The 25,619-nt window shown below is 47.9% G+C and overlaps 1 protein-coding gene across 1 annotated transcript in view; it reads right to left on the bottom strand.

Annotated features, from left to right (window-relative positions):
• Positions 1-25,159, bottom strand: part of STK35 (serine/threonine kinase 35) — a 32,737-nt gene extending 7,578 nt beyond the window's left edge. The window contains exons 1-3 of the mRNA XM_048819860.2: positions 25,037-25,159; positions 24,064-24,601; positions 15,174-15,921 (exon numbers count right to left, since the gene is read on the bottom strand). Of these exons, the coding sequence (XP_048675817.2) occupies positions 15,209-15,921; positions 24,064-24,496 (1,146 nt within the window). The 5' untranslated portion in view covers positions 24,497-24,601; positions 25,037-25,159 and the 3' untranslated portion in view covers positions 15,174-15,208. The remainder of the gene's footprint in view (positions 1-15,173; positions 15,922-24,063; positions 24,602-25,036) is intronic.
• Between the last annotated feature and the right edge of the window lie 460 nt (positions 25,160-25,619).

The following is a 25,619-nucleotide window of genomic DNA, read 5'->3' as shown; positions in this document are numbered from 1 at the left end:
CTTTAATCATGACTTAAATCAGCAAGCAGGAAGCCTCGATTTAAATCAATTTTAACTAAAAAATACAAATGCAAAATAAGATTATCTTAAAGAAAAGTTGATTCTCACTGGTAACTATTAAAACATGTTGTCTTGCAACTAAATATAGTCTTTACACTAAATTTTTATTTCTTTTTGCTTACAAGGACAACACATTGTATCTAGACACATTTATTTAAGCAGTCATATAGCTTAACATAATTTATTCAGATTCTTAATTTTCACTTTTTTATTATGTTAAAATTCTGAATGATACTTATTTACTAGATATTTTTAAACTTGTGATTAGTGTCAAGCTCTATTTGGATGGGAAACTGGAATTTAATGTGCAGAAACGTTTTTTTTTTAAATTAAATAAAACTACCTCAAATGTGCTTAAGCGGGGGGGGTGGGGGGGTGGAGGAGTTTATCAAAACATATTTTGCATTTAAAACCAACTGATTTATTAAACAAAGGAAGTATTATATGCAGTTTGTGAACTGAAGTGATTGTTTCTGGTCATCATGTCTTTCAGGATTTTAGAACTAGTAGATCTTATGTTCTCACACCTAGTTTTTAGTCTTTGATTGGAAGAGGAAAAAAGCCTTCCTGCTTTTTCAATTCCCAATTGGTTTCTTAACTTTGAAAGAACTAGTCATTGAACTAACTTAGTTGAATAAACTGAAATGAAGAAAATATTCTCTATAGCTGTCGCAGAGGTTACTACTGACAAAAACCGGTTTAGCACTTCAACAAACTCTGGTTCCAGCTGCTTAGCCAGTGACCTTCCAGCAATTCAGTGCTGACTTTCTTTAAAATTTTGGCAGAAAACATGTACAGCTTGAATTTTTTTATTTTAATAGATTAGAGTAAATTTAGGCCTTAATGTAGGTTGTCAAATGTTAATAGGTTGATTTTTTTTTAAATAAATATATTTAAATAAATCAGTTTAATCTATTTTTATCCACCTTGGCTTGAAGCAGTGAAATGGGAATGTATTTATTAACTATGCTTTCTAGGAGAGTACAGATGAGAGATGCTAATCAGAATAGTGTGCTAGTGGATTGACCAGATAAACTTTCACTACAAAGACAAAGCATTCTGCCACGGGCAAAGGCACCTGGAACATCAGGAGCATGTTTCTTAAAGGAAATTACACAGGAAAATTTCCAGACTGTTTCTCTTATGCTGCAGCCTCATAAGCAGGTTCGTATGGCTCTTCTGTTAGAGTTTCACTGGAACCAGAGCATTTCCAGAAGAGATCCCGTATTTGAAGTATTTGAGAGATTTCACCAACTTCAAAGTTTCCCAAAATAACTTTAGACAAAAGGTTTCAGAGTAACAGCCGTGTTAGTCTCAAATAAATTGGTTAGTCTCTAAGGTGCCACAAGTACTCCTTTTCTTTTTGACAAAAGGAGAGCTGAACTGATGCACACTGTTTTGAGGGGGTAGGTGCAAGAGATTTTAATCCCGCCACTGATGACACTTATAGTCTTAATTAGCTAAAATGTTCACGAGGGCATCAACAGCATATCAATTACTACACCAAGACCTGGTGCATGCAGTTGGGAGTTCTTGTTCACAGTGCCCGGCACAGGTCACACTGAAGTAGTGGGAGATGGCATGGGGGCAGTCCTGCAAAGAGCATGAGTCAGTTATTTTCGGTAGCAGAGCGTTCTTACTAATGTGGGGGAGGCAGAGATTAACCTGCAGATTCTCACATTAATCACATTATCTCCCCTGCATGGGACGAAAGGGCACGGAAGAGGTGGGGGAGGGAGTTAATCACTATCTTAGTTTGCTAGGTTCTACATCATGCTGCTTAAGTGTATACAGAAACAAAGCAACCTAATTTCCTTCTCTGATAGGGTTACTGGACGAGGGAAGAGGGCGGAAGCAGTAGATGTAATATAGCATGATTTTAGTAAAGCTTCTGACACAGTCCCACATGGCATTCTCAGAAGCAACCTAGGGAAATATGGTCTAAAGGAAATTACTAGAAGGTGGGTGCATAACTGGTTGAAAGGCCGTACTCAAAGAGTAGTTATCAAGGGCTTGCTGTCAAACTGGGAAGGGGTATCTAATGGGTCCTTCAAGGGTCTGGCCTGAGTCTGGTACTAGTCAGTATTTTCATTACTGACTTGAATAATAGAGTGGAGAGGATGCTTCTAAAATCTGCAGATGACACCAAGATGGGAGGGGCTGCAAGCACTTTGGAGGACAGGATTAGAATCAAAATAACCATGACGCATTAAAGAATTGGTCTGAAATCAACAAAATGAAATTCAGTAAAGATAAGTGCAAAAATCCCCACTTAAGAAGGAAAAATCAAATACCCAACTACAAAATGGGGACTCACTGGCTAGGTGGTCGTACTGCTGAAAAGGATCTGGGGGTTACAATGGATCACAAATTCTGAGTCTACAATGTGAAGTTGTGAAAGGCTAATATCATGCTAGGGTATATTAACAGGAGTGTTGTATGTAAGACACGGGAGGTGTCCTGCTCTACTCAGCTGTGGTGGGGCCTCAGTTGGAGCACTGTGTCCAATTCCGGGCACCACATTTTAGGAAAGATGTGAGCAAACTGGAGAGAGCCCAAAGGAGAGTTATAATAATGATAAAAGATTTAGAAAACCTGACCTATGAGGAAGGGTTTAAAAAAAACTGGGCACATTTAGTCTTGAGAAAAGAAGACTGAAGGGGGACCTGATAAGTCTTCAACTACATTATGGGTCGTTAGAACTATTAGGGCAGTTAAGCTCTGGAACAGGCGTCTATGGGAGGCTATGGAATCCCCATCGCTGGAGGTTTTTAAGAACAGGCTGGATAAACTCCTGTCACCGCTGGTCCAGGTTTACTTCATCCTGCATCCCCCACAGAAGGCTGGCCTTGATGACCTCATGAGCTCCCTTCCAGCCCTACATTTCTGTGATCCTTTATGGAGTTTCCCGAACGCCATCCCCAGGCCCAAGCACATGAAGGGGGTTTTGTGAAGTTTAACAATGGCTAAAGGCTAATGAATCCAGCTCAAGTTGGTAGTGAGCAAGAGTCATTATTGGCTAGTGGATGTCTGGGACCTGTGTGATGTGAGTATGTTTTTTTCAGACCAGTTTCCAGGAGACAAGCATCCAACCACAAAAGCAACATGTGGCATTAATTGTAGTCATGTTGATCAGGGAAGAGATGGGATGAGCCATCCTTTCACCCCTCAAAAGGTCCCTCCAGATCAGGGTTGAGATCTTTTTGTTTAGCAATCTGGATCTTGGTCTGTTCTGAGGATAGGGAATTTTTTTTCTCCAAGACTGACAATCTAGCACTTTAAAACTGAACTCACAAATGAAAGACAAAACAGAAGACTGCTCTTCACCGGCCTGCAGGTTATTTGTGCGACTTTGTTCAAAGGTACTAAGGCTGTTTAAGTTAATTTAAAATTAATGGCCTTCCTTTGTTATATTTTAATACCAGATAGGACTGGACCATAGCCAACAGCTCAACAATGAATTCACCACTGTGATAGCTTGTATAGGCCCCCACCCTGAGGGTGGAAGGGCAGAGGGACCAGCTGTGGGGAATTATTGAATTCCTTAGGAAAGAGGAAGAGAGCAGTAAGTGAGGGAATGAGCAGAGAGCTGAAGGCAAAGTGGGGGCTATGTGTTCTTGGGGCCATACTGAAACAAGACACATGGGAGCATTTTGCTTTGGTCTGAGGTAGGTCACCTTTTTTATGGAACCCTGAAGTGAGCTGAGGAGGAATTTATTTGGCCCTTAAAGGGGTAAGAGTTTGGGGTTGGTTGCTTGCTTCCTTACCTAGGTGTTTGTAATCCTGATATGCAAGGTGCTGTTTGCTAATCCTGGTTTGACTGGCCGATTATAACCCCTCACCCAACTGTAAAAATTCTAAAGCTCTCTCCTGAGGGAATGGAAGGTAGATGGGAGGAGTAAGGAAAAACCAGTAGTCTCCTGTTCTCTGGCCACAACCCCCAATCCCTCTGAAAGGGTGCTCCCTGAAGGTCAAGAAGCTGTTGAGACAGCATTGTAGGGGAAACCAGTTCCATTTTGCCTTGCATTGTGGCTGGACCTTCAGCTCTGGAGATAGTACTAGCTTGTTTGCTTTCAGAAGCCTGGTCTACGGGTTTAGCTACATTGCTGACAGTGGTGAAAAATTCACCCCAAGATACATAGTTAAGCAAGCCTAAGCACCAACACAGACATCTGTAGGTCAACCGAGGAATTCTTCCATCTACCTAGCTACGGCTTCTCAAGGGGTGGAAATACTATGGTGACAGAAAAACCCCTTCTGTTGCTGTAGTAAGTGTGCACACTACAGCGGTGAAGCTGCAGCTGTGTCACTGTAGTGTAGATGTACCAGTCTCCTGTCCTCAAAGACAGTCATTAAACTGCTTCTTTCCTAAAGGGACAGTGGGAATATAATCCTTCCTTTCTTCCTCTCCAGCTCAGTTTGTTGTTGATGACTAGCAAGCCACCTTTATTAAGAGACTGGAAGTGTCTAGAGATCTCAGCTACTAGAATGCCAGTCACTGTTAAGTGTCCTCATTTCTGTTGCAGCTGGAGAGCTGCAGAGTATGCAAGGGTACCACAGGAGACCCGAAGATTGTGCTTGTCACTGTAGAGGGATCAAGACCTAAGCAATTTAGTTTTGAACATGAGGGGATGATAGATGAGAACAGACCTTTTGTTTTAAAGCAAAAAGCTTGTTTGTGAGATCCCTCCCCCTCCCTTCCTATGCATTTGGCCCTCAAGAGGCATTTCCCCAATGGTGGTGTGCATTTGGGTTAGTCTGTTTCAGCACCTAGTTCAGTAAACTGTGCTCATTAGGACAGAGACCCATTGGAACTCTCAATTAGCTGAAGGAAACCCTGAGCAGAACACAGCTGTTGGAATACATGGTAATTAGCAACTACCTCTTAGGCCTTACTTTCTTTACCAACTCTCTGAGAGTGCCTCTGAAACTAGATCCACACAGCTACAATTAGCCTCTAAAGAGAATGGGGCTCAGCTGTGACTGCTATAATTAGAGGATCAGAGAACAGATAGGGGCTACTGATCTTATGGAAAGGACTACAGTAAGGTCGAGAGAGCGGGTGAATTTCTGGCTGAGAGATGCTGGTCAGTGTATAGACACCAAATTTCTATGCCAAGAGTTGCAAACTGGGAGCAAAAAAAGCATATGAAGACAGACACAAGAGAAATGTTGCAGGAGTTCTCCATGGATAGACCCACAGAAATGGTATCCCAGTCCATACTTGGCACAAGACAGCGGGACTGAGGAGCAGAAAATCAAAGAGGAGATTAAAGGTGTCTCTGAGCAACTCTGTGTAGAAATGATCAATGGGTGTCCATGGATGGCATGTTGTGAGGCAGGAGAAAAACAGCCACCTCACTTCATCCTAATGTGATTGGTGAACAGGCAACGAGTCCCCAGAAAATGGTCAAGACACTCAACGGACAAACTCCAGGGGAGAAGTGAACCTCTCCACTCCTTTCTCAGAATGAAGATGAGAATTAGAGGCTGACAGCTGAGGTAGTGTAAGGAGTGGTCTAGTCTGCTGGAATAAGTCAGTTTCAGTGACAGAGAACCTCTGCTGGGCACTGAAATCCCAACAAATCATTACCTGCCCACTATTCCACATGCTCCTGCCTGCACAGTGTTCTTTTCAGTCAGACCACTCCTCACATTTGTTTGTAATTATGTTAACAACAGCCATAGCAGCTCCTCCATTGGCTCATTCCCTCACCTAGCCCCTCTCACTGCTGTGCTAGTCAAAGGCTAGGAGCTCCACCTGAGCGCCAATAGGAGCCCTCCTGATTAGAGTGGAATGCTAGCTCTGCTACTGCTATGGCTGAACAACACTTGTTTAAAAGTAGACTCTCAAAGCTGTAAAATCCACAGATCTATGTGGCTTGCCTTGAAATTTGCTGCACCTCAGAAGGGTGCAGATAGCCTCAGTGGTCCAAGTTTGGGGGTCATGACCATAGACCACATCTAGTCTCTGGCTTTCAGTTCTCCATCTATAAAACTGAGGAAAACAACAACACTGGCCTGAGGAGTATTGAGGATAAATACGTTAATGACTGTGAGGTGTTACAGTGACTGTGGTTCAAGGGGATCTGCTGTGGACAATGAACCTGAGACATCCATGCATGCTGTAAGTGTGAACCTTGCCCTGGCAGAAGGCTGTGAATGATCAGCAGGCATCGTGCTACTATCTACCTGTCAAGGGGGTTTAATATTGTGTGCAATGCATCCTGAGTAATTCAGCTAATTTAGAAGGGCCTCTAACTACTTTCTGAAAGATTAATTACATATTCTGTGCAGCTGTGAGAATGATTGCTGGATCCGTGGCTGCTCTTCCACCTGCAGCATTATTAAAGGAGAGTGCCAGGACTGATAAGGAGGATGAAACAATGATCCTGTAGCTGCCTAAACGCACTCAGGCACCTAACTTTTTCCAAGTAAAATTTCCCTAAGCACCTGTGTTTCTGCCTCTGAGCACACGCACTGCTGCCTCCCCCTAGGTGACTGGACGCCTATCTCCAGCCTAAGCCACAGAGTGATGCATGAATTACAAGATGACAGGCATTCAACTGCCTAAGTCACATACTCAGAGGCCATCTACCAGATTAGCTCCCCTTTGAAAGCCAGCTGGATGAAGAGGTGGTCAGAGTCAGGCTCACTTCAGAAAGAACAAGAGTCTCCCACCCCTCAGGAGAGTTCTCTAGCCCTTGAGCTATGGGATATTCTGATGCGGGGCTCCCCCAATCTCTCCTGTAGAAGCTATTGCACTCTAGGTAGATAATGAGTGGTTAGAGCAGGGGGACTGGGCCCAGGGTTTCCCACCTCCCATGTGGGTGCCCTAACCCCTGGACTAGAGAGAGAGAATGGGAATAACTGTCTCTGGACTATGATAGTGAGTGAGCCAGAGAGAGGGAATAACTGCAGTCCAGTAGTTAGGACACCCAACTGGGAGGTGGGAGGCCCTGGGCCCAGTCATCCTGGGTGCTGGAACAGTGCAAGCAAGAGTGGGCTGGAAAGGAGGGAGGGTCAGAACTATGTGGGGGGGCTCCAGCAGACCACCCCCAAAAGCTCCAATTATAGGTACTTGCATGGCCCCTATCACTGTAATCACCTCACAGTCATTACCGTATTTATCCTCAATACACCTTAGGCCAGTGGTGGTGTTCTTCCTCAGTTTTACAGATGGAGAACTGAAAGCCAGAGACTAGATGTGGTCTATGGTCATACAGGAAGTCTGTTGCAGAGCAGGGAATTGAACCCAGGTCTCCCATGTCCCAGCTCCTAACCACTAGACCAAGCTTTCTTTATGGCCCTCCTCCAATTTCTATACTTCCCTTCAAAAGATGTCCCCCTTAACTCCATGCTATTCCCAGCACAATTCCTGCTTCCTCTCCCTAGCTCCTTAATGTGTGGGTCCCATGCTGATGCCTGCCTCTCCATCGGGAGGACAGCTGAGGAAGACTGAGCAGGCTGTGCTGGACAGGCAGACACTGCAGATGATAGAGACAGTGAAAGTACCAACACCCAGCCAGTGCATTCTGTGGCCAAGCTAATAATAGCGGAGGAGCTTGAGGCAGTGCAGGGAGAAGAGCTGGGTGCGGAGAAACTTTTTTAAAAGAACAATTAAATGACCAAGAGTTTAACCCAGGGTTCAGGTTACCCCATGGTGCCTCATGCCCTTCCCTAATGTGGAGAGGGGCTACACAAAGACCTCTGAAAACCAGGATAAACAGTTAAGATACACAGCACTGCAACCTTAACTCTGCCCCTCTGGAGTTGGCAACAGCCACTGGGAGTTATCTGCATGCACTTCTGTTGCATTCACTGTGCTAGATATAGCCCTACTGAATGGTGGAGGGATTAGCTAGAGCAGCTTCACAAAGCTGTGATTGTGATGGGATGATCTAGGAAGTCTGAGATCCACTCCCTCCTCACCATGTGTGTGATCCAAGGACAGAGGTATATGCATATCTTTAGGGATGCAATATGCCTCATTTCAGTGCTGCACAGGGTCTCTTGCCATGGGGATTGTCAGCAGCGAGGGGGAATAGGAGTGAACTGGGGTTCAATGACTGGTAAGTGAAAGCATAATGTTGGATGGATTGCGGTCCATGAGGGCGAAGGGCTTGTAAAATGTGGTGGTTTCTGTGGTGCAGGCACGGTGAGTGGGGTGTAGGCAGCTCTTGTTTAGTACATGTCAGCTAAACAAGTTTTGCTGTAGCAAAGGGAAGGTGTTGGACTTAGTCCTATACTACTCACGTGGCCTATTCCCTGAGTGTTCTACCCTAGCTGCAGGGGCAGGGCATCAGCATGTGTGTTACGGGAATATTACGTCAGCACTCAAAGAGGACAAGGTTAAGATTGTATAGGTGTTTTTTTTAGCTCTATATTTCCTGTTTTCAGAGGTTTAAGTTTTGCCACTACCCCCTTCTGGAAGGGCTCAAGGCACCACCTGGCAACCTTAAACTTTCTGGGCATGCGGTAGTTGAGGAATACCCAGTGCTAACAGCTCTGTACAGCCCTCCGATCACACTTCAACTGTTTTAAAATAACACTTTCCATTCTCAAAGAAGAACAGCTCTTGAAGCAGTTTCGGGAGAGCATTAATCAGGATGTTTATAGCTTTTGAAAGGTAAGTTATGCAAGATCACTCTAGGGGGACCAAAGCCTCAACTATCAGAACAGCACAGGAAAGATCTTGCCTTTACTCCTCTTAGTATCTGCTTATTTCTATAGTTAAGGTTACTAGAACCACTGTGATGAGACACAAACCAAAATCTATGAGATCTTTCTTGTGTGTGCTCGTCCCCACATCATCACTCACCTGATCAGAGTAATGTCTCTAGGCAACTCATCCCTGCCAGAGTGCCCTAGGTTCCTGGCTGTATAGATATTTAACTACATCCAATACTATATTGATGTCCAAATATAAGTAACTTGCCTAACCTGTAACCATAAGGGATGGTTTGCTGCCACAGTTAACACAGGGAGAGGGAAGTCCGCTGCGTACATATTCCACAGTGGCCACAACACTAGAATGCAGTGCACAGCTGGGAAAAGGGGGAACTGATGCCACTGTCTGTGATCAAGCAGTACATGCTTTCACCGAAATACAGAACAGGATGATAACTGCAGAGTGAACAAGGAAGGAAATCCTATGTGTCTCTAGCCACAAAGAAACTGCCTGGCCTGCTTCTGCCCCTTTAGTGTTGCTCTGCACCAAGTAACATGGCAGAATCAGACCCACAAGATGGAATGCACATTAATGCTGACAGTTACTTACAAGTAACTTATATACATCTGATGAAGTGAGCTGTAGCTCACGAAAGCTCATGCTCAAATAAATTGGTTAGTCTCTAAGGTGCTACAAGTACTCCTTTTCTTTTTGCGAATACAGACTAACACGGCTGTTACTCTGAAACCTTACAAGTGATATTATCCAACTACTTTCATGCTTACAGTCAGCCTCCCCCTTGAGGCATGGAGAGGTTAAGTACCTGCTAATGTGTAATGCAAGTGCAGTAACCATGCTAAACACCTACAGGAATCAAGGGATTAACCTGAGGTCACCCACCCGGATCAAACAGCTCAGTTTCTGGTTGTACTAGAATAACTTCTGTATCACATACCTAGAAAGGGAAAGATTGTATAGATTGTGTATAAGACCTTAGGAACAGTGACAGCACCCTCCAGAAGCTGGGGTCCTGTGAAAGCCTTACCCCTTATGTCTACTCAAATGAGGAGGAGAAAAAAAATTCTGTTTATTTCAGTGAAATATGCACACAAACATTGCAGGAAATGCCTTCTACTCTTACAGACAGGTTTCAGAGTAGCAGCCGTGTTAGTCTGTATTCGCAAAAAGAAAAGGAATACTTGTGGCACCTTAGAGACTAACCAATTTATTTGCGCATAAGCTTTCGCAAGCTACAGCTCACTTCATCGGATGCATTCAGTTGAAAATACAGTGGGGAGATTTATATACATAGAGAACATGAAACAATGGGTGTTACCATACACGCTGTAAAGAGAGTGATCACTTAAGGTGAGCTATTACCAGCAGGAGAGTGGGGGGCGAGAAACCTTTTGTAGTGATAATCAAGGTGGGCTATTTCCAGCAGTTGGAACATTCAAAACATTCAAAAACCAGTTGGAGAAGACTTCAATCTCTTTGGTCACTCAATTACAGACCTAAAAGTTGCAATTCTTCACCAAAAAACTTCAAAAACAGACTCCAACAAGAGACTGCTGAATTGGAATTCATTTGCAAACTGGATACAATTAACTTAGGCTTGAATAGAGACTGGGAGTGGATGGGTTATTACACAAAGTAAAACTATTTCCCCATGTTTATTCCCCCCCTCCACCCCCCACTGTTCCTCAGATGTTCTTGTCAACTTCTGGAAATGGCCCACCTTGATTATCACTACAAAAGGTTCTCCCTCAACCCCCCCCCCCCCGCGGGTAATAGCCTTACCTTAAGTGATCACTCTCTTTACAGTGTGTATGGTAACACCCATTGTTTCATGTTCTCTATGTATATAAATCTCCTCACTGTATTTTCCACTGAATGCATCCGATGAAGTGAGCTGTAGCTCACAAAAGCTTATGCTCAAATAAATGTGTTAGTCTCTAAGGTGCCACAAGTCCTCCTTTTCTTTTTACTCTTACACAGAAAGTCCATGTGCACGGAGTCAGGAGCAACAGCTAGGACAGTCTGAGTAAAACAAAAAAACTTCAAATCCAGACTCCAGCGAGAAACTGCTGAATTGGAATTCATTTGCAAATTGTATACTATTAATTTAGGCTTAAATAGAGACTGGGAGTGGCTAAGTCATTATGCAAGGTAGCCTATTTCCTCTTGTTTTTTCCTACCCCCCCCCCAGATGTTCTGGTTTAACTTGGATTTAAACTTGAAGAGCGGTCAGTTTGGATGAGCTATTACCAGCAGGAGAAGGAGTTTGTGTGTGTATGGGAGTGGGGGGGATGTGAGAAAACCTGGATTTGTGCTGGAAATGGCCCACCTTAATTATCATGCACATTGTAGGGAGAATGGTCACTTTGGATGAGCTATTACCAGCAGGATAGTGAGTTTGTGTGTGTGGTTTTTGTGAGGGGGGTGAGAGAACCTGGATTTGTGCAGGAAATGGCCCAACTTGATTATCATGCACATTGTGTAAAGAGTTGTCACTTTGGATGGGCTATCACCAGCAGGAGAGTGAATTTGTGTGGGGGGGTGGAGGGTGAGAAAACCTGGATTTGTGCTGGAAATGGCCCAACCTGATGATCACTTTAGATAAGCTATTACCAGCAGGACAGTGGGGTGGGAGGAGGTATTGTTTCATATTCTCTGTGTGTATATAAAGTCTGCTGCAGTTTCCACGGTATGCATCCGATGAAGTGAGCTGTAGCTCACGAAAGCTCATGCTCAAATAAATTGGTTAGTCTCTAAGGTGCCACAAGTACTCCTTTTCTTTTTGCGAATACAGACTAACACGGCTGTTCCTCTGAAACCTGTCATGTGGGACAGACAGCTCTGGGGTACTCAGCCAGGCTGGTAAAACCAGTAGGAAGGTCACCTTCACGGGTTCCAGCTGGCTTCAGCAGCAGAACAGCAGGAACACTTTCCCCCACAAAACCCTAAATATTGGTTAAATATAAAATCTGCTGAGTGGCAGATCTGCAATATCTGTAGCATCAGTGTAGAGACACGAGCCCCCTTGGACCTTGAGAAGCCAGAAGGGGCCAGTATGGGCAAGCTCTGGCTGGCAGCATTGCGTGGTGTCTAAGCTAGGACATGAACTTTAGTTAAATTACAGTCTGAAGTCTCTTGCCATTTAACTCTTCAAACAGAAATGAGAGGCCTGTTCTGAATGGCACATACAGCAATTCAAGATACAAGGTTCATAAGGGTCAAAGTTACACTTGCTGTGGGAAGTGATTTGTGGTCAAATGCTCAACTGCTGGGGCATTAATGCTGACCTCAGGCACTGATTTAAGTTCATTTAAAGCTTCTCAGGCAGTTTCAGACTTAAGAGTTGGGAATGTTTCATTGTTGCTGAGCTTTAGCGTAAGGGACCTATTGTGGATTTGAAGGTGTGAATGCTGTTTAAAAAGCCATGCATGTAAGAGCACTGCTGCACAGTGAAGGAACCAGAGAAATACTTCCCCATCATGCAAAAGAATCGCCAAGTCTACAATGAACATATGGCCGGCACTCAGCTCAGCTACTGGGGACAAGCAAAGCATAGCCACGATGGCACATTCAGTTTAGTTATATGAGTGGTAACCACTTCCACTGTGGCTGGGTCACTAAAGGAAACATTTGGTGAAGACTAATTGCTGGCTCCATCCATGGATAGGAAAGGGGAGAATCTGAACAGGCAGCTAGAGTTTTAAGTAAACCGCTGCAGGGTAGGACTGTCCTCTCTGTTTATTATTCCTGCATTTACTATTCTGCAGATATGTGCAGAATGGATTTTCCCCAGAGGGCACTGGCTTGTTACGTAACTCAGCAGCATCGTGTTAGTAGAGCATGAGTGATCACAGATGGCAACAGCAGAGGCAAAACATGGACCACGCGGGAGATGCATGATGCCAGGCGCTTTAAAAATAGCGTATCCCCAACCCCCACGGGAGGAAAACATCCACCTCTTCCCTTAAAACCAAAAGGTGAAGTATGCTATTCTAGTAGCATCTAGTCAGAACAGGTAAGGATCAGTTATCACTAAAGTCCATTTCAAGGGTTCACAATTCTGCTCATTCATTCTTAACTCCCTACCTCAACCTCATCAGGAACCTGCATTATACACAGCCAATGATCCACCATCCTGTGCACTAATGCAGCCCCACCATTCAGTCACTCACTGTGATGTACCTTTTATCACATACATGGCATTAGAGGGAGAGTATCTAGAACAAAGTCTCAACTAAGGGTGTCTTTGCTTTCCTGGGTTAAGTCAGATTCTTACCAAAAAAATAAAAATCTTAATTCAATCACAGCAGCTCTTCAGCTGAGAAAACCAGCTGCTGATTGACGCTGGTAAGAAATGCCCCAAATAATGTACTTGTCTGGGCACATTCCAAACTGGTGTCTAGAGAAAGGGGAGGGAGAGCACATCTTTATTACATAATCTTCAGAATGCTCACTTCAGGTCAAGGCAAATCAACAGCAGCGAGGAAATTAGGAGCCAGGGCTGCCAAAGTGCCCTTAACTCATCCTGTTGTACATGCATATTACTGCAGAGGCATGTCTCTAGTCTACGGGTTGATCTTAACACATGTTGCACAACTTCACCGTGAAGGAGGAAAATAGTGACATGCCAAGGCAGCTCCAATTTGTAATTTCCTTTAATATTTAATTTGAGTATGAGCTCCTCACTCTCCTGACCACAGCAAGCAGAACAGGTGGCTAAGTTCCAGTTTAGTCATTTTTCCACTAATGAAGTGTCACAGATCATTCCTGATCAGCATTATACAGAGAACACTGCAAGAATTTTTGAAAGACCAAGATTCTCCAAAGGCCAGTTTTACTTTCATCTCCCAGATCTGCAATTTTCCAGTTTCATCCCAGTTCTTTGGCTTGGGGAGTCCCTAGTAACTGTTTTTGTTTCTAAGTGGCTTTGCCACAAATAAATACTTCCCAGGTACTGAGGACACCACCTTAATGTAACCCCATTCCTTAGTTCTACAGCTCTGACAGACAAGGCTTTTGGCTACTGGAGTCCTTTAGGTTCTGAATACAGCAGTGGCAAGGGCAAACTATGAGAGCTTTGCTTCCTCCTTGAATTTTGGAGTTCCTAGGTGTGGTTTAGGGAACTGAGCTTAGAAGGAAAGAGGTTCCATTTAAATGAGCTGGGAGCAATCTGTTAAAATACAACAATTCTGTAAACGTTCTGCCTGTGAAGGCTTATATTGCCCAACTGTGCCAAATACAGGAACATGTGTCTGGCATTGCACGAGTATATTTCATGCTATAAGGAATTCCCTTATTTAGTACTGGGAAGTAAAACTGAAACACGACCAATTACATTCCTTCTAGATGAAGCAGGATTGTGCATGCTGAAAACTCACCTGCCACTTTACCCAGTATATGCCTAAGCAGTGTGCACAGCTGTTTTAGCTCTTCAAATTCAATAATGGTGTTATCAGTCCAGTACATTATATTGGGGTGGGAATGGGTATGCAGAGCCCAGGAGATCGGATGTCCAATGTTCCAGCTTCAGGGTTGCCTAAACTAGGCTCAGCCTGATTGCAACCATTAAGTAGAGGAGGTCCTTTGATGTGGAAAGGATTAAGTAGCTGAGCAAAACTGTATTGCATCCAAAAGATAGCTAGTGAGTGGAATATGGCACCTTATCATGGGAAGGCCTCTGAGCATAGTGATGAGCTTCATTTGTGTACAAACAGAAGAAAATTGCTATATTACATGCAAAACCCACAATTAAGAGAACAGTAAGGCTGCAAAGGGACGCACTCTAGTTATCGACAAGGCAGCCAATGAAGCCTTCTGCCCCCTCATGTGTACACATGATACAAGGATCACGTTAGCATACTATTCTTTCCCTGCAGGATCCCTCCCTCTAGTCGGTTAGTGCACAGAGAATGAGCCAGCAGGAAAGTTTTTGTCCTAATTGTTTCAGTGGTCCCTTGCCTCACAACATCACTCACCTGAGCAGAGTAAGGTCTCCAGGCAGGGATGAGTTGCCTAGAGACCTTACTCTGCTCAGGTGACTGATGGTGTGGGGACGAGCACACAAAAGTAAGATCTCATAGATTTTGGTTTGTTTCTCATCACAGTGGTTCTAGTAACCTTAACTATAGAATACACTAGCCAGCTCGGTCAGTGAGTGAGTGAGGTAGGTGTGTTAGACACTGTTTCCAATATAGGGTTTGGAGAACATTAGACAGGGATGCTGCTAGTTCTGTTTTCCATCTTCTTTTATGATTTTATTTAAATAAAGGTGGATGAAAGCCTCAGGAAGTAGTCCTTACATGAGTCAGTGGATAAATAGCTAAGAATATAAAAGGCTCCACTGTGCTATTACACAGTACAGCCAATAAGTGGGATGGTGCAATAGGTGAAGAAAAGAGTTGCAGAAAAACTGCAGAACACTTACCCAATTGCAAAATGCACTAATGCTTTGCCCTGAATTTAAGCAGCACATGTAACCTGGTCCATTCTGGTTTCAAGCTCAAAGGCATCAGGTCGATCCTGTGGGTTAGCAGCTAACATGTCTTTCAAGAGTTGCTTGATCCCCTCAGACATGGAAGTCCTGCGTTTCTGGGGGATATGCAACTCCATCTTTGGGTTTTCTAGCAGTGCTTCCCCAACGGGCACAATCTCTGTGCCCTGCTTGATGTAGGTCCCCAGTAGCTCCTTCTTGGTCTCTGCGTCGATGAAAGTTATCCTCTCAATCATGGCCCAGATGATGATGCCCAGGGCAAAGATGTCTGCCTTGGCAGTGTAGTGTCCCTCCCAGACCTCAGGGGCCATGTAGAAGTCAGAGCCGCAGGCTGAAGACAGCCAGTACTTGTTCACATTCACATTTTTGTTATCATTCCCACCTTCCTTGCCCCGAGCCGTCAGCCCAGCACAGACCTTGCTGAGTCCGAAGTCTGCCACCTTGAGAACCGGGGTGCCAGACTTCTCGGTGATCAAGATGTTGTCTGGCTTCAGGTCCCTGTGCACAATATGGTTCTTGTGCAGGAAGGCAATTGCGCTGGTTAGTTGTAGCATGAAACTCTTGTTAGTGGCCGGGTCTGGTCGCCGCGAGAGCACGTACTGATTCAGATCTCCCCCTTCGCAGAACTCCATGACGAACCAGAGATAACAGGGCTCCTCGGCATAGCCCAAGATCCTCTCACCTTACAAAAAAGAAAGAAAGACAGAGGCATGGTAATGGCAGACACAGCAAGAGGTTAGCCATGGTAAGACAGTTCTGTTTTAAATGCAGCGGAAAGTCCTGAGGAGTCTAGCCAGAGCTGCCCTCACGAGAACATGCTGGTGATCACTGCTGCTAAGTGTGTCATTTGTAAGTTATGCAGAAGGCTGCAGACTGGCTGACTGACACCCTCATCTCTACAGTTTAACTGCTTTGGGGCCCTGTGGAATGAGGGGGCTATAGAATATTTTTCACTTCCTATCACAGTCACAACCATACCCTAGACACCAGCTTAAAGGACGGTTTGCTTAAAAGTTGTTCTACAAATGGCACTGAGAGGAGGTAAACATGAACCCACCCTCTTTAGTTTCTACAGAGCTCAGATTGCAAGTGAACAGTTTTACTATCAGTCCTGCACACTCCACCTGGAATCTGAAAACCAAGCTATGTTTTTCAGTTTCTGCATTTACCACCAGTGAGATTCTGCAGTTAGAATTCTCAGCCTTGCTAATGATGTAGGAATCAGAAGAGAATCGAGCTTGCTCTCCTATAGTGTTTCCTCCGCTGTGGTGACGGGAGCCACTAAGGGCTGGCCTACTCTAAGTTTTACTGGCATAATTCCATTGGTAAGTATCAGAGGGGTAGCTGCGTTAGTCTGTATCCACAAAAACAAAAAGGAGTCTGCTGGCACCTTAAAGACTAACAGATTTATTTGGGCACAGGCTTTTGTGGGTAAAAACCCAATTCTTCAGATCCCTTTTTTACCCATGAAAGCTTATGCCCAAATAAATCTGTTAAGTCTTTAAGGTGCCACTGGACTCCTCATTGTTTCTATTGGTAAGGGGTATGATTTTTTGTTAATATAGGTGTATATTGGAAAAAGCCCTCGTGTAGATATAGTTATACGAGTACAAAGACTACTGATTACCACTGGAGCTTATTTGGGATGATATCTGTGCCTACAGCCATATTCCCAGCAGGGAGGGGAGGAATCTTGAACTGTTCACCTCCTAGCAAACAGCACTTCCTGAATGTAGCGAACTAACATGATGCAGGAGAGAAGATGGAAGTTGACCTTGGTTATACAGGCAGAACCTGTTAGTGCAACTGGAGTATTTCCTCATAAGATGTTGAGAATTAAATTTCATCATAAACCCAGAGTACTCAACTCAATTGCCTCTACTTTTTCTATCAAAACATATGGGCAGAGCTGAAGAGTTAAAATGTGTTAAATGACTCCACCCTCCAGCAAATAAACGTTTTAGCACAGACTCTAGAGACCGCATGGGAAAGAAACCAGGATTTCCAATGGCTGATAAAGCCAAAGAACACCAAACAGGCCAAGTCATCAGCTCTTTAATGTCAGTCTCTGTAATGGTCAGTGATTGGTATGGGTAGGTGGAGAGAAATACTGGTTATTTGCATAAACAGTCTGTAACCATGACTACTGCCATGGAAATTAGAAAAGAAGGATCCGGCTGTACCTCCCTGTCCTACGTGAATGATGAAAGTTAGATCAGAGGGAGGAGTGGGAGGGAGACCCTTTAAACCAGCAGTTCTCAACAAGGGGCCCAAGGCCCCCTTGGGGGCTGCAAGCAGGTTTCAGGGGGTCCACCAAACAGGGCCACCAACAGACTCACTGGAGCACAGGGCAGAAAGCTGAAGCCCTATCACCTGGGGCTGAAGCCTGAGTAATTTAGTTTTGTGGGACCACCTGTGGTATGGGGCCCTGGGCAATTGCCCTGCCTCCTCCTCCCTACCCCCCAATGCTGGCCCTGGCTTTTATATGCAGACAAACAGTTATGGCACAGGCGGGCTGTGGAGTTTTTATAGCATGGGGGTGGCGTGGGTGGGGAGGCTTAGAAAGAGAGAGGTTGAGAACCCCTGCTTTAAACAAGCCATCGGGAGGTGGTGTGCTGGTGGCATTTGCTGGGCAGGCCAAACCAAGGCTCCCGAATAAGAGTTCTGTAAAGAGGGAATCCCTCCAAGTTAGAGTCTCGGTGACAAACAGTCTATTTGGGGAAAGAAGGGTTATTTGTTTCTGAAAACTCGGAACAGGAAAACAGCAGCCACTGTCTGAGCCGCCCTTGGTGGGAGAGTGGGAAAAGGACATGACAGAATGGAAAACCAAAGACAGAGCTACTGGTCTTGGGAACAAAAACGTTTGCAGTCAGTCAAAACAGTTACGAGTACTTATAATTTATAACTTTATTAACTCAACTTAATTAAAAAAAACACAACACCTCATTAAGACACAAGAGTTTGTATATACCCTTCAGTCAGTGCTGCTCCAGCCCCCTGCAGGAAGATTTTGGGTTGGATGGCTATTCCTGGCAAGGAATTACTCTATTTTGGTAGGTTTCAGAGTAGCAGCCGTGTTAGTCTGTATTGGCAAAAAAAAAAAAAAAAAGGACTTGTGGCACCTTAGAGACTAACCAATTTATTTGAGCATAATTTTCTTTTTACTGTTTGGGTAATAACTCTGAACAGCTGTTCTTTGTGTTGTGTATTCTATGCCTGAGGATGTATGGACTCTGCTTATAACAGTAATGGCACACCCCTCGTGTGCATATCATACAAAAGTAGGAGTGCAGCCAGTACCAAGGTATAGGGCACATGTGGGAATGCAAAAGCATTCAGATTCTAGTGGTGTTGATGGGCACCTTTCTACAAGTGTGACCTGTGTAGTGGCGGCCAAGCTCAGTAACAGAGCCAGTCAGTTTCCAACAAGCTGAAATATTGGCTTAGCAATGAAGAAAAGCCTTCAGTTTTTAAGAGCAAAGAGAGGATTGTTGAGTTTTGAAGCACATCCTCGGCCACTGGACTTCCACAAGCCAAGCCCTCTCGTGTCCAGATAGCTGCATCCACAGTAGTAGGCCAAGTACAGTGCTAGTAACTGGGAGTGGGACACTGACCTACCAGGTCTATGCCAGGAGCAATATTTATTCACTTTTTCTATAACCCAGAAAATTTTAAATTTGTTAAATCACCTTTCTGCTGTCGAAATAAAGAGCCTCCATTTAAAGATCTGACAAAGTAGTAGCTAAAATGGAATTTCCGAAAGTGAAATTAAGTGACCAAGAACAATGAAAAGTTTAGACAATAGGCATGATGAGAGCTGGGAAAAGGCTGCTCCAAGCCACCTTTCTGCTCCCCTGATCCTGGGCCAGATGGGGACCAAAATGGCCTTCAGCGTAATTTAGGAGAGTCCTTAGGATGCTTTGGATTATGCTGGTTGCAGTGATCCCATAGGCTCTCCTCAGCCCTCCCCTCTGGCATGTCCCCTTACCCACACACCAGGGAGTGAGTGGCATAGAACTGGCAATGGGAACTACCTCTCCTACATCAGGGCCAATCCTCTACTGATCCTTCAGGGCTGCTTTCAAGCAGTTTTGTGCTATTGAGTCAGTGCAAGTCAGCTGGAACCAAAACAGAGAATCTGGCCCCATAGACACAAAGGTACAACTAATGTTACACTCAGGTTGCATGTGCACATTCACACCACTGTGACAGTGAGTCTGAAGACTGCACGTAGCTGAGTTTTGAAGAGGGTGCTGATTGTTACATGGGGGGTGGGGTGGGGTGTTACCCTAACCTGGTCCTCACCACATGAGGGCTTTGTGTGGCAGAGCTACACAATTGGGACCATAAACTACACCGAGACTATTAATAGGAATCCTATACACACAGGATAGAACATGGCTTTTGGGTAGGAATTTGGCATTTTAAATTCTGCTAATGATCTAGCCTCCTACTCTGACTTATGCGGGAATGCTACACACAAACAGCAGAAAGAGCAGGCACCTTGCAGTAGGTGTAGTGGGAAAAGCAACATGGGACACTAGTCTCCCTTCTATTCCTGTATTTGCCTTCTTCCTCCTCTAGCCTTGATCCTCCCCTTTATTTGCACTCTATGGCTTTTTTTGGGTGATTTGTTGGCCACTCCCCTCTCCCCCCCTCAATTGTTGGGGTCCTTCCCTGGTTTTTGTCTCTGAAGGGTGCATGGAAGGACTGAGTTCGTTAGTTTTCCTCAGCAGGTTTTGAACTTTGCATAGAGAAAATTACTGGGAACAGTCTTCTTCTGCCTCTAGGTTTTTACACACAGAGCAGGCAGCAGAGGGAGACTAAGAGAAAAGACAATTGATAGACAAGTTCTGATGTAAGAGTGTTGACAAAGTCCCACTGAATTCAGTGACATTGCACTCCATTCTAGGTGGTGTAGGATGGACAAGGTACACTAACCCCTTCATTGCCGCAGTGACATTTCCCTGAAACACCTTTTGGAACCTCAACATTTCAAAGTGACTTCATTCAGTCAAATCACTGAGCAAATTTAACAGCTAATCGAACTGGTGTCCCTTTCTCCATTGTTGCAATTAGATGTAATCTTAAAAGACACTCCTTAGCTCACGATACCAGCTGTTAAGAGTCACATGGCAAACAGAAGATATGGCCAGCACACTGCACTGAAGAGAGATGGCCACAGACACTGTGTGAGCTGGTGGCATTTGCACTGCTGTGTTGTAACTAGGGTGCAGGCTGTATATCATGGACACTGTAGAAGTGTTTAGAGAACTACAGCACGGAGGCCAGGCAGCTGCGCAGCCAGTTTGTAGCATCTTAGCCGACATGCTAGCGAGCACTGCCCTATCTAGGTTCAGTCACTCTCTAATAAGAGAGTTATGTACATTGACACCATTGGCTAGAACAGCCGACAGGGCACGTGGTCAAACATGAGCCCTGAACATGTGTATGTATGAAGGCTGTGGCTTTGCACATTGCCGACATACGTACTTCCCTCTCAATGGTCCTTCAATTGAGACTAATGGAACTCCAAGCCCGGTGCTCAGCTTCAGCTGTATTTTGCTTTAACCAGAGATGCCGAATAATGAATTTCAGATCATAAATGACATTCACTCTGCTAAAGAATTTGAACCCTACAGTCTAGTGGTTGTTACTTGAGACTCATCCAAAATGAGACGCACGAGTTAATCCCCACATCCTGAACCTCCGCACGTTGGCACAACATCTGTGCATGCCTGTAAATAGCCCAGCTGAGGTCATGCAGAATGGCACAGCAGGGATTCTAAGTGCTGGGCTCAGAGGCCAGAACACCGTTGGTGGCAGGGAACAAGAGGGGCACAATCAAGCACCAGTGCCTTGGGTGACTGGGGAAGGGGAAACTGAGGTACAGTAGCTTTTGGTGAGGTCTCCCCCCACCTGTTTACCTACTTCAAAGCACCTGTCAGTACAATATCATTGTAGAAGTTACAATAGCTTTGGAGGTAACTGAGCTGCAAGCTATTGAAGTTTTTTGGGGGTGAACCAATGCGTTTTGGAGCGTACAGGGGTCTTCACCTAGCAAATAGCAGAACTCACAGGTCTGTGATGACAGGATAGGTATGAGGACGATGAGGGGGTGCAGTAGCTTTGAGGGAAAAATTCACCAAATGCAGGTTCATGCTGGCTTTGATTGTTGCAATGCAGTGCACGTCTCCCCCCCAGGGTAGGAAGGGGATGGGGGTCCCAGGGTGGTCTCCCCAATTTACAGATTCCTTCAGCAGAATCTTTTACTTTCATATACAATTGGCTCCACTTGTTGCCATGAGGGAAGGTCTGAGGGAGAGGGGATGGCTTCTGCCTGAGGCAGTTTCTAGGGTAGAGGAGAACATACAGGAATCTTTCCGGGGAGAATATTGCCCTGGGGAACCTCTTTCCTCAGTTTTCCAGGGAAGGACTCCACTACAGGGACTGCACAACGAGGGGCCCAAGGGGCGCCCCCACTACCTTTCTGCCAGGTCTCCAGACTCAGATAAGGTTGGCCCTGCTTATTATAAATGAGGTGGGTCTCACTGGAGGAGGGGCAGGGCCCTCAAGGGTGGTACCCATGCCTAGGGTTCTAATTATCTTTCAGAAAGTTCTTCCTGAGGAACATGCATAGTTGACTCTGCCTGTTGCTGGGTTTATGAGGAGGAATCCCTGAGAGAGCTATGGGAGCCTCCCTCCTTCCTTGGGGGTGGGGGTATATAGTGCCACACCTCTGGGTCCCACAAGTAGAACAGGTCTTCCTTACAGTTGAGTGGAAATACAGGGGTTATGGAAGGCCCCTGGTTGAAGTTGTATGGGGAAAGGGGCTGGGGGAGGAGTTGTGTGGCAGGGGTAGGGGGATCTTATACCAGATACAGGTAAAGTGGTCTCTGCTTTCTGCTGTGTGAGGGGTTTATGGAGGATCCCCCTGAGGATATATACAAGGTAGCAGGCCGGGGGTGGGGGGCTGGGGAGATAGCTTGTTGCTGTATGGGTGGTATTATGAAGGGTTTGGGGGGGAAAGGTTGGGGGGAGGGGAAGGGGTGTACAAGGGTTCCAGGATTGTGTACAGGTCCTGTGGGTGGGTCCCAGTAACTTTCAGGGAGGTCTCCACCAGGCTCAAGTAGAGCTAGCTCTGCTTGTTGCAAAGGGGGTGATTCGGGGTCACTGTGTGGGGTGTATATGAGCTCCCAGGGCTTTAGGAGATGCAGATGTTGCTGTGGGGGTGTATGGAGATCTGATAGGGCTGTGGGGGCATACAAAGTTTCAGGACTATAAGGTCACCGTGTGGGGTTGCTGTGGGGGCCCAGGTATCTTTTAGGGAGATCTCCACCAGGCATAGGTACAGCAGGCAGTGGCTGTTGCTGAGAGGGATACTGTACAGAGGGGTCGCAGTCCCAGGGCTGAGGGGTCTCTGGGGGGCCAGGTATCTTTCAGGGAGGTCTCCCCCAGGCGTAGGCAGAGTTGGTTGTGGCGATCGCTGAGCGGGTGTTGCACAGGGTGTGTGTGTCGCTGAAGGGGGTTTGGGAGTCCCAGGGCTGGGGGGGGGGGCTGGTACCTTTCAGGGAGGTCTCCCCCCAGGCACAGGTACAGCAGGCTGTGGCTGGGGGGGGGGGGTTACAGAGGGGTCGCTGAGGAGGGGTTTACGGGGGGGGGGGGGTCCCAGGCTGGGGGGGGTACCTTTCAGGGAGGTCTCCCCCAGGAAACAGGTACAGCAGGCTGTGGCTATGGGGTGGGTTAAAGAGGGGTCGCTGAGGAGGGGTTTACGGGGGGGGGTCCCGGTACCTTTCAGGGAGGTCTCCCCCAAGCGCAGGTACAGCGGGCTGTGGCTATGGGGGGGGTTTACAAAGGGGTCGCAGAGGAGGAGTGTTTACGCGGGGGGGTCCCGGTACCTTTCAGGGAGGTCTCCCCCAGGCGCAGGTACAGCGGGCTGTGGTTATGGGGGGGGGGATTTACAGGGGGGGTCGCTGAGCGGGGGTGTTTACAGGGGGGGGTCCCGGTACCTTTCAGGGAGGTCTCCACCAGGCGCAGGTACAGCGGGCTGTGGTTATGGGGGGGGGATTTACAGGGGGGTCGCTGAGGGGGGGGTCCCGGTACCTTTCAGGGAGGTCTCCCCCAGGCGCAGGTACAGCGGGCTGTGGTTATGGGGGGGGATTTACAGGGGGGGTCGCTGAGCGGGGGTGTTTACGGGGGGGGGTCCCGGTACCTTTCAGGGAGGTCTCCACCAGGCGCAGGTACAGCGGGCTGTGGTTATGGGGGGGGGATTTACAGGGGGGTCGCTGAGGGGGGGTCCCGGTACCTTTCAGGGAGGTCTCCCCCAGGCGCAGGTACAGCGGGCTGTGGTTATGGGGGGGATTTACAGGGGGGTCGCTGAGGAGGAGTGTTTACAGGGGGGGGCCCGGTACCTTTCAGGGAGGTCTCCCCCAGGCGCAGGTACAGCGGGCTGTGGTTATGGGGGGGGGGGATTTACAGGGGGGGTCGCTGAGCGGGGGTGTTTACGGGGGGGGGGCCCGGTACCTTTCAGGGAGGTCTCCACCAGGCGCAGGTACAGCGGGCTGTGGTTATGGGGGGGGGGGGATTTACAGGGGGGTCGCGGAGGGGGGGTCCCGGTACCTTTCAGGGAGGTCTCCCCCAGGCGCAGGTACAGCGGGCTGTGGTTATGGGGGGGGGATTTACAGGGGGGTCGCGGAGGGGGGGTCCCGGTACCTTTCAGGGAGGTCTCCCCCAGGCGCAGGTACAGCGGGCTGTGGTTATGGGGGGGGGATTTACAGGGGGTGTCGCTGAGCGGGGGTGTTTACGGGGGGGGGGGTCCCGGTACCTTTCAGGGAGGTCTCCACCAGGCGCAGGTACAGCTGGCTCTGCTTGTTGCCGTGGCTCATGCGCTGGCCCAGCCCGTCGCGCTGCAGCACGCACTCCTCGAAGCGCACCACGTTGGGGTGGCGGCGCCGCAGACTGGTCAGGGCCCAGAACTCGGCCAGCGCCAGCTCCACGTTCTCGGGCGCGTCGCAGCGGATCCGCTTGACGGCCAGGCGGGCGCCGCTGCGGCCCGACACGGCCTCGTACACCACCCCGTAGGAGCCGCGCCCGATCTCCGCCACCAGGCTGTAGCGCGGCGCCCCGGCCCCGCCGCCCGCCGCCGGCTCCATGGGGCCCCTCAGCGCCGGGCCCCGCTCCCGCTCCAGCCGCCGCCTCCGCTCGGCCGCGGGCCTTTGTGTCCCTCTGCGGCCGCCGTCCGCCGCGGCCGTTTCCATGGCTGCTCCGCCGCGTGGGGCCCTGGCTGCTGCCGCCCGGGGCCCCCACTCCTCATCCCTGCGCCCGGGGCGCGGAGAGCATAGGCCGCCTCCGGGAACCGGAGCCTGCGAACGACACAAGCCCGACAGGCAGGGATTGAGACGGGGGGGGTGTGGGACTGAGTCGGAGGACAGAAAAGCGCGCCCTGCCTGCCCCTTTAAGGGTTGAGCCAATAGCAGCTGCCGAGGAGGGTGAGGCCGAACCATTCTGAGGGGAGAGGGAGGAAAGCAAGGGGTCGCCCACCCCAAACGCCTCCAGGAAAAACAGGAGCTGCTGGTTCCACGGGCAGCTCGACAAACGCCAATTAAAAATCTTACTGGGGCATTACGAGCCTTGCCAAGCGTTACCATTGGCTCAGTTCCCAATCCATTGTCTGGGTTCCCCCCCCCGTTTAGATTGGTTTGTCCCCCGGAGTGTAAACACTCCATAGCTGGCTGCCGGGAGTTGGGAGAGTCCATTATGCACCAAGGGGGAGGGGGGGAAAGGAATCACTCATTTACCTGTCTCTCTCCCTGCCCGTGCAAAGCCCGCGTGGCTGGGTCCGGGGCCGCTGCGGGGCACGGGGCGGAGCTGCTGCTGCGGCGGGGCTGACACCGGGTGGCGCAGGGGCGCTGAGAGGCTACTGATGCTGCCGCGCCTCCCCCCCGCCGGCCGCCGTGCTGGGGTCTGGGCGTTGCGCGCGGACAATGCGGCTGAGCGGTGGCGGCGGCGGCTGCTGGGCTAAGAGCCGGGCCGCAGCAGCCGCTTACGTAACGCTTATGTAACCGCGGCCGGCTCCGGGCTGGGGGAGGGGAGCCCTTCGTCCTCCCTCCCTCCAGCGCGCGGGGGCGCGGCTGGCAGGGGCTGCAGGGGCGGCATGGGGCTGTGAAGGGGGGCAGTGGTAGGATGGGGGGGTGAACGGGGGGTGCAGTGGGGTGAATGGGGAGGGCTAGGGGGGTGCAGTGTCGGGATGGGTCTGTGAATTGGGGGTGGGGGTGCAGTGGGTGAATGGGGAGGGCTGGGAGAGTGCAATGTCGGGATGGGGGGTGAATGGGGGAGGGGTGGGCAGTGGTGGGATGGGGGTAAAGGGGAGGGCTGGGTAGT

Source organism: Caretta caretta, chromosome 13 (assembly GCF_965140235.1).
Source record: "Caretta caretta isolate rCarCar2 chromosome 13, rCarCar1.hap1, whole genome shotgun sequence".
Lineage (NCBI taxonomy): Eukaryota > Metazoa > Chordata > Testudines > Cheloniidae > Caretta > Caretta caretta.
Note: the sequence above shows the minus strand (reverse complement) of the source record. Positions and strands in the feature narration are given on the sequence as shown.